General features: G+C 37.5%; 1 protein-coding gene across 2 annotated transcripts; it reads left to right on the plus strand.

Annotated features, from left to right (window-relative positions):
- Positions 1-963: 963 nt before the first annotated feature.
- On the plus strand, positions 964-11,339 carry LOC145770545 (BTB/POZ domain-containing protein 17-like). 2 transcript variants are annotated; one of them, XM_082582224.1, is made up of 10 exons: positions 964-1,089; positions 3,578-3,670; positions 3,998-4,151; positions 4,817-5,059; positions 6,098-6,322; positions 7,219-7,337; positions 8,556-8,763; positions 9,608-9,789; positions 10,066-10,073; positions 10,395-11,339. In XM_082582224.1, exons 1-10 carry the CDS (start codon positions 1,016-1,018, stop codon positions 10,619-10,621), a joined length of 1,533 nt encoding a protein of 510 aa, XP_082438350.1. In that variant the 5' UTR covers positions 964-1,015; the 3' UTR covers positions 10,622-11,339. The 2 variants fall into 2 exon arrangements, with proteins under 2 accessions (XP_082438350.1, XP_082438349.1); XM_082582223.1 differs by lacking the exon at positions 10,066-10,073 and having other exon boundaries at positions 10,351-11,339.
- Positions 11,340-11,639: the final 300 nt, after the last annotated feature.

Genomic DNA, 11,639 nt, shown 5'->3' on the forward strand with positions numbered 1-11,639 from the left:
TACAATCAATACGTGTCATCGTCGTTGCTAGCTCCTCAGAGCTAATTGGCGATGTTTCTCAAACTGCACAGAAGGCCACTGAAAACAGTTCAACAAGTGTAAGAGTTAACAATACTTTTATGATATAATTTTATGTGTGGATGCTTTAAAAATTAGGCTGCTATTATTGTTGAAATAGAAACCACATACTACATTTTAGGAACCACATCAGTCTAATCTTTTTGCAAAAAAAGATTAGGTTAGAGTTTAGACTTTGCTTTTTGAATTCGACAAAAATATCCAGAAATGGGGTGTTTGAATGGATATTTTTCATAATTTACATTGTTACCACAGTTTCACCCTTTAAAGTTTAAGTGATTACGTATTTTAGATAGCACTCCAAACTCCAACTGTACTGATTGCGGCGTAGCGAAGTTTCAAACAGTTTTTAAATCGCTTCAGCACGATGCTGAAAAGTTGTTAAAGAGAGACTTTTAAAACACTCTTGGACTTAAAATAAATGAACAGCGTATTAGTTGCCTCATTTTATGAATCAAACATTTACACTTCCAAACAAAACACACATAACTAGCCACTTATCTTTAAAAATCGATAATAGTGTTAGTGATTGTGCACTTAACAAAGTTTATTCTGTGAATATCATCCACACAAATGCTTTGCATAATCTAGCAAGTTTATAATAAGCAGTTTGACTGATTTGAAATGTGTGGCGTGAAAAAACATTTTATAGCTTCAGATGCATGATAACTGTTTGAAATTGGTTTGTGGTTTGTTAGCAAGCTGCATATTCTACTTTACGTTTCTGGTTCTACAGTAGAGAATTGCTAATGCTACGTCAACTATTAAATAGTCTAAGTTTTGAGCTTTGAATTATGTTTCATTATAAATTTGCAAAAGTTCCTCCCTCCGAGCAAATTACCGTAGTTAGAGCTTAGCTTCAGTGTTTTAATTAAATTGAATTAGTTTTTAGCTAACAGTGCTTTTATCTAGGCCTACAGCATAAGAGATTTTCATAATGACTTCCAAAGCATCTACATTCGATTCAAAAGCGACTTTGTTGAGTTCTCATCTCAGCAATGGAAAAGAAGCGTAAGTGTGATGTAAAAAAACACATTTTTTTCCGCTCTCTTTTATTGTGAAAACATTTTGTTGGGTTGATTTGAAGAGTATGTTGTCATCAAATCGAATGTAATCAGGCTGTCGAACAAAGTAGTTTTTAGAAACAAGAGTTCATTGAAGGAGTGCAAGGTCTGCGTGCCTTGGACGACAACACCCCAGACTGTGCTATCGAGTCGCTTTTCGAATTTAGGTGTAATCATAGGAAATATCGCTAATTATAGGGTGGATGAATGGTCATTTATTTTTGTTTGGATGCGAAACGTACATGAAACAAAGACGTAGGCTACAGTGTGTATCCAATGAGAGAGTGCGAAAGACCTTAACCCCGAAGGCGTAGAAGGTCGTCGAGTCAGCACTCCCTCATTCAAACAGTTATACGAAAGAAAGTATTGCGTTTTTAAACAACAAATTGACACAAAAAAGAAGAAGGAAGGAGGATCAGAAAAAACAAAACAAAAGTGATCAAAGAGGTAGACCTCACAAACCTAAACAAAAAGTGGGGGTGCAAGTAACTTTGACTAGCTTTTAACCAGAAGCGCAACTGGCATATAGGACGAGGAGTCGAACTGCAACGGTAATACGCTACATATAACATGAACCCATTTCACAAACTTTTCATTAAACATGGTACAAAACTGAACCATTTACTATCAAGCAGTGACGATGATTTCATCAACCAACCTGCCACTCCGCAAAAAGCTTGTAGTTGTACCACTCTAACGAAGTTAAAGAGTACAATGTTTTTTACTACCACACTATTTGGTATTAATTCTTCTGTAATGTAGTGCTAAAGCCCAATGTTGTTAACGCTGATTCGAGGGGTATTTCAGGTTTTGAAAGCAAAGTAGGCTACTTCGGTTCTTTACTGAAGTTTACGATTCATACGAAAAAAAGGTTGTGTAAAAATCTTTCATCCGTGGTTAAATGAAGCAAAACCCACAAATGAAGCTATCTTTGAGAGTTACCATAGACTTTGTAGACTTGAAGACCTATTTACCACAATAACACTTCAAGTACAGCCTACTTCGAGATTATTGGAATGCTAGATTTTCCTATTTACCAACTGTTCAATCACTTGTCGATTTAATCACATTGGAAAGTATTTGACTTTCAAAAACCGTCTAATTTGATTGTCAAATTCTAGATTCATCAAGCATCTTTGAAGTTTACTTGTAGTTCTTCAACTGAAGAGTTGTTAATATCATCAAGTGGTCTTAGACCCTTCGCATTTGTAACACCAGCTCTTTTTGAATAACTTCAAGAATTAGCCTAAAAAAAAGCTGACGAATTGAATCACTTTACAAAATGAAATTGTGAAGTCAAACCTGAAAAGGTTTTAGGGCTATTGCAAAGTTAGCCACTTTTACTTTTCTGCAGGGTGCTTTTAGGTTGAAGATATAAATAGTCTGAACGAAAAGTGGAGGACCAACTGAGAGGCTGAGAACTAACTAAAGTAAAACTACATTCCCTGTTAAATTAAACCAGTTGACTGAGTTATTTTTGACTATCACACCAGTTATAAAATTGTAACTATTTGCACAATTAGAGTCAAGAACAAGGTAGAAGCGACGCAACGTAAGCCTTTGGACGCAGGCCAGGCTTACAATACAATAAAATAGCGAACAAGTTAGGCCTACTTGGTAGCCTACTCTGATTTCTGATCATAAGTGGAATTTACCTGGTGTAGCCTATCTAATTTCATGTGTAACCTTTTAGTTGTGTTTGTGCTCGCATGAGTACGTTGAATGTCAGTAACGCAAATTTCAAGTTGCAAGTAGCCTAAAAACTTTGAATGACAGGGCAAGATTTTGCTGAACATACGCTATATCTTATTAAATATGTACAAAGGCCTTGAACAGCAACCAACTTACACATATTCCGAATGTTCCTATGAAGCAGAAGCTTTTATTACTGAACCAAACTACCAAACTCAACAACCCAAACAGGAAAAGTCTATGTTTGAAAAAAAATTCTATGATCATCTTGAGGAAGAAAATGGCAGTTCTCCACCTAGGCTCTCATCCAGTGCGACGTCAATTATCCATCGTCCATCTTCGGCTCTAGTTCGAAATAGTCCTATGTCCAATCGAGAGAAAAACGTTCTGAAACAAACTTCTGAGAGTAAACCAGAAAGCAGCTGCAAGGCACACGTTAAGTTTACACACAGAGAATCAAACGCACATCATCATGTCAATGAGAAACTTTCAAGCATCCATTACCTGAAGCGCATTCGCGAAGAAAAACGCTACCACCAAAGAAAGGGGGATGCAGATTTTATATATTTTGCGAAAGATTATGCAAAACATTGCCGGCTACGTCCAGTAGAAAATTTACTCAACCCTTCTCAGTATCATCTTTACATGCGAAATATCCCCTCTAGTGAAAATCTCCATGGAAATGTGTGCGTATATTTTGACAAGCCTGAACCTGCTTCGTTTAAGTTGTCATCTATTTACAGTTCATCATTGGCTGGATTAAATCAAGAGGAAGGTTCAGAACTAGCAGGACACGAAGTTGGAGATCTTGTGTCATTTACCACAAATACTGCAAGGTAGGCTATGTGAATATTGATTACTGAACATTTGTGTTTAAGAACTACATACCGTAAGACACAAAAAATAGTTTTTGACAAAAAACAGGCTAAAATTTTGCCAGCAACAGCAAATTATATCTCGAAAGTAACGTTTAACTGAGGCGTCGATCAACCGTACCAGTTAGGCCTCAGCGTAGCGCATTGGCAAGTAGCCTAGTCTAGTCAGTAAATTTGTTGCTCAGTTGGTTACTTTTGCAGATACTTTGATCAATTCGTTACTTTTGCAGATACTTTGATCAATTTGTTACTTTTGCAGATACTTTGATCAATTCGTTACTTTTGCAGATACTTTGATAATCCTGATTTGAGTGACGTCATATTAGTGGTCGGAGAACATCGCTTTTATTCGCACAAATTCGCGCTCGCTGCACAAAGCGACGTGTTTCGCGACATGCTCATTGTCAGTGATCGGTGCACAAGTTGTCCAGATTTCCAAAAAGTAAATATAAAACAGTAAACACTAAATACAAAATAAAATAGTAAATACAATTTAAATACAATTTAAATACACTTACACTTTAAAGACTACAAGTCTATAACTCGATTGACGTTGTAAAGAAATTAACCTATACAGGTCCGGATTTAGGAGGGGAGCAGAGGGTGTAGGTGCTCCGGGGCCCCCTTTTGAAGGGCTCCCCGACGTAGAAAAATGTGATTTTGTGTTTTTATTTTTTTCAGCCTTTGAAGTTTCTGCAAAATGCTGTGCAGTGCAGTGCTGGATTAATGCTGTTGTAGACGAAGAGGTGGTTTTTCGCACCGTCGGCGCGAATACTTTTTTTGTTATTTTTTTTTGATGTTATTTCGTTGTTGTTGTTCGTTATTTGTGCATTTGCAGTTTGTGTATTATTTTGTTGTTTTGGATATGGACAGCTTTGTCTGATGCAAATAAATTATTATTATATTGTACGGGGTCCCCCGATCTAACAGTGCCCCGGGCCCCCCCATCAGCTAAATCCGGCCCTGAGCTTATAGCATCTCATAAAGACAAAATTTGAAAATGAGGCTGCTGTAAATAGTGTTGACTGATAATAATCGACTTGTGTTATAAAAGAAAAAATCGATGATAAACATTAAAATACAATTAATTGAATAGTTTTGTTTGAGGAACTTGAGCTGGACGAATCGAAGGAATGCCAAGAAGTCTTTATGGATTTTCTTCGCTTTTTCTACTGCGGAAAAACAACGTTTACTCCTGAAATTGCCCTTCCGCTTCTTGTTTTATCCGCCAAGTATCGTGTGGAATCATTGACAGTTGCATGTGATGCTTTCATCACAGGAATGATTGAGGATGGAGATCTGAAGAGCGCTGTCCGATGGCTCAGATACGCTGCAATTTATCAATTACATGTGAATAGCTTTGGTTTTACATTATTGAGTTTAATAACTATTAAAGTCAAAAAGAAAATTCATTTAGAAAAAGGGGCAAACGTTTTGTGAACCTAAAGCAAATTACGCATTATAGGTGATTGTATGAGTTCGTGTGACAAAATCAATCTTACGAAAGTAACTTTTACACCGGAGGATGTTTTTTAATGCTATCCTGAACAAATTTAATATTAACTCACAATTTCAAAATTGTAACTTTATTGTTAAGTAATTATAAACTTATAAGTTTTTTCAAGCATCATTGAAACTCATAAACTAGCTCAGTAGTTTTCAACATCGGAGAAATTCCTCACCAAAACAAATTTCATAATTTTCGGTGAGAAATTTTAACTATTAAATTAAGTTATTTCTTATCAGTGTTTTTGTTATCAAGGCGACATTGTCTTTGTTAGTTAGCGATACCACTCTATATTGAACAATTTGGAAATGTAGATGCTCCTACATTTATAAAGTAAACAACGATTATGCTGCTTAGCAAAACTCAATCTACTGCAATTTGAAAAATGTTTGAACTTATTGTGTTGTATCCTAATTTCTATATAATAATAATCAAGCTTTAACTGCGCCCATCGCGATAACATACAGCGCACTGCGATCACAGATGCGATATAACAGAGGACAGGAAGCAACGAAGTGACATATAGTCTTCGAGTCAGCTGCTCCCCTTATTTTAGTCTGCCATTAAGTGTCTTTGCCGAGACACAGCCGCGTGCTCTGGAGCGGTGTCGAACCCACGTCCTTTGGAACGTTGCGCAGACGTTCTCACCACTTGGCTATACAGCCGACGGGGTTGAAGATTTTAGGTTACGTAGAACGAAAGGCAATCTTTATATCCAACTTGAAGTAAGACGTTAAGTGTCTTGCGATAAGGCGGCAGCATGCTCACGATTGACATTAAAGCAATGTGGTTTACAAAAATAAGTTTGGTGATAAACTCATTCATAGTTTTCTGCAAATTTGTTACCCTCTTTCTACAATGCATCTTTTTATTGTATTTAGGATCTCACAGCTAAATGTGTAGATGGAGCAATATCGGACAACATTGAGGAATTGGTTGATACTCCTGACTGGCTGAACTTGTCTGCTGATTGCGTTGAAGCTGTTTTGCGCTGTTCTAGCCTGTTAGTTCCGAATGAATATTTTTTGTTCGAGGCTTTGGAAAGATGGTTTTTGAGTAAACGAAAGACTTCCGACAACGAAGCCCTGATGGAAAGCTTACGAAAAGTAATATTTTTTTTTGCAACGCCAACATGATAGTGGCTACTTCATGCAATAGCCTGCAATAGACTAATAATGAACGCATTTTGATTTTAAAACAGCAATCACAACATGCGCTATTGTAATAATTGTATAAATCGATCCAACTTTTCATATTTTTTCTTCACTTTAAATAGTTACGAAGGTTGATTTCAGATTTTGGAGCCTGTATACTGAATGTTAGTAGACTGTATGTTAACTTTGTCTCTAGATAGTACCTTTTAAACAAAATTGTAATCTACTATCTTGCAATGTCAAAAATGTGACTTTCCTGAAGTAACTGTTTCTGAACATAGAGAAAATTATAAAGGTAATAAAATATTATTAGTCTGTTTGGAATAAAAATAAGTAGCCTGTTTCGAAATGAAAATGAAACTTTCAGCTTTACTTTTTAGCATAGGTGTAAATGTAGCCTATCAACTACAAACCTTTCTGTTGCTATCTTGCTCATCAAAAACTATTTTTTAAAAGTCAGGGAAACATGTTTTCTTCACTTAGTCTTAGACGGTCCGTTTTTCCCACCTTCTCCTAGTTGCAGAGAAACTCGTGTGTTATGCAGCACCAGAGGTGGGCAGTAGCGCGCTACTTTTGTAGGTCATTTTGACGTGAAAGTGCTGTGTTACTTCAAGAGAAAAGTAACGGTAGTGCGCGCTACTTCAGCCTTAATAACGGTATCGGGTAGCGTGCTACTTTTATCGATTGGTAGCGGGTAGCGCACGCTACTTTCTCCCGAGTTGCTGTAGCGGGTAGCGCGCTATTATTAAAGCAGCGGATGCCCAATTGCCCACCTCTGTGCAGCACATTAAGTTGCATTGAAGTCAATAAAATCGAGTTCAAAGCATCCTCGCCTACTTGTTTTTCAGACGTTGCAACAAATTCGTTTTTCACAAATGAGTGGTACCCAGCTGCTATCAGTGGAAGAATCAAGCATCGGACTACACTTCAAATCAGTCGTTAAAAGTTTTCTTGGAGATGCGTACAGGTTTGTCTTCGTGGGCCTACCACTGAATTTGCTTTTAACTCTAAGCTAATCAATAGATAAATTATTCAAGCATTTGATGTAGCCTACATTTAATGGCCTAAATTAGTTAATTGGCCTTCGTTAGGGCTAGGCTGTCTTTTTTAACAAGTTAATATATAGGCCTATTCTCAGCACTGCCACATATTTTACCATTTGATGTTTTTCGAGTAGAAGGTACAACATAGCTTGAAGCTGCAGATTTTCGTCTGACTCTCTTCAGGAGCTAACGTCAGAATAATAATAATTTTATGGTTTTGTTTAATGTGGCTCTACAACAACTAAGGTCTTTTAGCGACAGGACTCATTTTTAATCTTTTTATCAGGTTAACGATGTCTTCACGTTGTTACCAGACTTATTCTCACTGCGTTATGCAATAAAGAATACAGTTGGTATCGCTTTTAGTCTTCGGTTTGATCCGCCCTGGAATAACGTCAGAATAAAATTAAACTAAAAGTGGTAAAGTATTTAAAGTAGAAGAAAAACGAAATATGAATTTGGCTAATTAGAAGAATACAGATTAACGAAGTAAACTTTAAGGCGTAAACGATTATTTTCAGTGGTTTCATGTTTTTTAGTGAAAGCTTATGGTCGCTGTCCTGAGTAGATTTTTTTTTGGATTGACTTTCAAGTCAATCTCTGTTGGGGATTTTACCTAAATGAAATGCAAGCCTAAATATTGTACCTCTGGTAGGAATAAAATTTATAATTTGTAAAGTAAAGTTTGGGATGTTGGTGGAAGAACATCATCAAAACTACACATGTTGACATTGGCTATCAGTTTGTTTTCATAACTTGTAAGGTATACTGTAACAGTGGTAGTTGGTTGGTTTTGAATCTTTATCCTCGGACTGACAAAGCCTCTGATAGATTATTCCTGACAGTTTCGCATAGCATACTTGTAGAGCCTTTTGACGTAGGGCCGGTTACCGAGATTGACAGAGTGAATTTTCCGATTGTTGAAGTGTTGTTGGCGGGGAATTATTTATTCAATGCACTACTTGCAGATGGAGGGAGAGCAGTTCTGAAATGGGTTGCACAAGCGCACACTCCCAGAGCCGATCCAGCGCCGTTTGATCTTGAGTCGGGTGCTTAACCAGTGTGTTAATGGAGTGTTTAACAGTAAGAGTTTAAAATATGCTAATGTGTTCTAAGGAGAATTATCAGATTTGTATTTTTAGATACCAAATTCTTTCCAAAGAAAGTCCAGAATTTGAAGAGTCGCAATATTTACCACGAGACTACACAGACAAGCTGCGATGTGTTCAGCTGTTTTATAACCCAAGCAGAAATAAGCGCACCATTCCATCCGCGTTTTATGGCAATGGACGCTGGGAAATTCAGCCTAGAAAATATTACGACACTCTCAATGTTGTCATCATTTTGAAGGTGATTGATTTGATCTTTATTCTCGGCTTATTCGAGAGCTTAATCCTGGATGTTTCGCATAGCCTACTCGTAGAGGCTTTGAACCGCTGACGCAGGTCCAATCAACGAGATTGACAGAGTGAAGTTTCCGCTTGTGGTTGAAGATTAGTTGCCGGGGAATTATTCTATTCACTTGGTGCCGCTAAATGTCCTGAAATGCGTTGCTCAAGCGCACACCCTGAGAGCAGAACCAGTAGCCTACCGCGTGATCTTGAGTCGGGCGGGTAACCACTGAGCTAACTGATGGAGAAGTCTTACATTGAGTAGACTAATATTTTACTCTAAATATATTTCTAGTCATTTCGACGACTTAGTGAGTTAGTAAGTCATTTCGACTTAGTGAGTCATTTCGACGACTTAGTAGGCTACAGATTCGATGACACATAGCCTACAATTAACCTCTTAGTGTGGCACTGGCAGGACCATGGAGAGTATAATTTGGGCTCGGTACCCATGTGATCCTGGAGCCCCATATGAAGATACTTCTATGAAAAACCCACTATTTCCATACAATATGAGGGGGCTTTTTTAATTCCAGGGCCCTTGGAGAGTTTACAGGCCCATAAAATCATTTTGGGCCTGGCTATAAAAGCCTGGCTATAAAAGTACGCTACTGGGTACTTATAATTAACTCTGCAATCACTTGACAAAAATTGACGATCTAATAGTAGGCTACCGTAGCCAAAGACATCAATCACTCGGACAAGGTGTTGCTTTGGTGACGAATTATTACAGGGCTTTTGAAATGTCAATTTATTTAGCTCAACCTCCCATATGATCATTTTACCATTTCCTCACAATATAGAAACCATTGGAAAGAGATGTAAAAGTCTACATCTCTATTCTCATCTACAAGCGAAACGGCTTAATCCACATGAGACTGAGAAGAAAAGCCTGTGTCCTTCGAGCTATTGAAAGCTCACCAAGACCTACAGCGCTATCTGGTGGCTTGAATTCAGCCGCATCCACTCCTGCAAATTCACCAAGGTTTGTTCAAAAGACAACCGCGCTAAATCTAATCATTGTATTACAGCTTTAATGGGCTCAAGATTTGAAAAGCTCTCTGAATGGTTTTAAAAAAAAAACACCCTTGTTTTGAATCATCAGTGGTCCAGTACGCCGTTCTTAATCACTTTGTCACGTCTCAAGACACAAAACAGTGGTTGATGCCAGGGAGGCCTTACAGGATACCGTAGTATATACAGTATTCTTCATACTAGACACAGTAGTGCAATTTTTACGGAGTTTCGGTTCTCATTCAAGTCGGAGACGTCCACAATGCCCATGTCAAAGTTAGAAGTTCGATTCTCGCTCAAGACACGTGAATATGCACCACTGATGATCCTAAACGTGGGTGAAACTCGAATATGGCGTTTTCTATTTTCCTTCGATTGAGGTCTTATGACTTTACGAATTCTCACATCCCCTTAATTTTTTAAAAATTGCACATCTAAAATTTAAAAAAGATGCATCTATAAAAACTGTCTATTTTGTAAAATTAAAAATCGCTCTAACAGTCTATAATATAATACTTTGACTTTATTGCAGATCAACGTCCAGTTCGTCCACTGGAGTTGGAAAAACTCCAAAAGACACAGCCCGATCAACAAATGCTGCAACAAACCAAAATTCACTTCATCCACACCGACCACCGCATGGGCCAGCGAACAAACTACACGGTCCTCACAACGGTCAAGAATATTATGCCATTGATAACATAATAAGTGACGCCGACTTTCAGATGGCAATGAGTAACTCTGGCCCTTCAGGCCTTAAACTTGGCGTGATCATAAGGACATGGAGTGCAAATGTCATTTAAATTTATTTGTAAATTACAGTAAAGGTTGTAGGTTACTGGCTTTGGAAAGGTTAGGCTAATAGTTAAAGTAGTAGGCTATTAAGACTATTGGATAGTCCATAGATTTTACCAAATATAACAGTGGTGAGTGAGCCCAGCAACGGATCACGGAAAACGGAGCATCCATAAGGAGATCTTGGACTCTGAGGGTCCTCACCCAGAAAATTTTGAAAAAAAAAATATACCGTAATAGTGCGCATTCTGAGAGTAGCCTACTTTCAGCCTAAATCAGTAGTAAAACTTTATCAATCGATGCCATAAAAGAATGTGAAATTTTGTTTAAAATATTAGGAGGCAATTGTCCCTTTCCCCCTGACTACGCCTGTGATCGTTATGTCGCCTGTGTAACATGTTTAAGAATGGATGTCTTGAGTAAAACTGCGATCATTCATTTTCTGAAATAGTGTTTTCTGGATGGTGGTAAGGTTTATTGTTTTGCTAATAATGGTATTAAACTGTGACACATTGTAACTCTGTAAATTAGACAAGAAAAAGGGTTGGAATCGTGAGATAAAAGCCGACATTGAACAAATGACGTTGCTATTAACACGCACGATAAACTCGATTCGAATGCAGTGTATGAAAGAAAACACATATAATGATGAAAAAGAGCAAATGTTGTATCCAGGGTTGGACTATCCGGATGGATTATTATTTTTGTTGATGCAAGTATTCTAAGATGTGGACTGTAAAGGGATTCAGTCGAAAAAGTTTTGAACTCGAGTGAATAGCTTACTTTGAATTGCCCAAGGTTTAAAGAAATTTAAACGAAATTCAAACCCTATATCTTGGGGCCAGAAACGTCGGCTATGCAGAAAATTTTAACATAGCCTAATCGTACGCTCTTTTGTTAAAAATTTGTTGGTTAAGTGGGCTATACAATAGAAATCATGAATGCAATCCACTGTCCACATATATTGCACCCTGTATTTGACCCGTCTTTCTTGTGAAGTATAAAGGCGTTTTTATTTCAGTTCGC

Source organism: Aplidium turbinatum, chromosome 5, assembly GCF_918807975.1.
Source record: "Aplidium turbinatum chromosome 5, kaAplTurb1.1, whole genome shotgun sequence".
NCBI lineage: Eukaryota > Metazoa > Chordata > Ascidiacea > Aplousobranchia > Polyclinidae > Aplidium > Aplidium turbinatum.

Bases quoted from the DNA above. Each gene is read 5' to 3' on its own strand.
- LOC145770545 (XM_082582223.1), top strand. From the start codon at position 1,016: ATGACTTCCAAAGCATCTACATTCGATTCAAAAGCGACTTTGTTGAGT. The intron at 5,060-6,097 runs GTGAATAGCTTT...TATTGTATTTAG, and splicing joins CTGCAATTTATCAATTACAT to GATCTCACAGCTAAATGTGT. The intron at 6,323-7,218 runs GTAATATTTTTT...CTTGTTTTTCAG, and splicing joins TGATGGAAAGCTTACGAAAA to ACGTTGCAACAAATTCGTTT.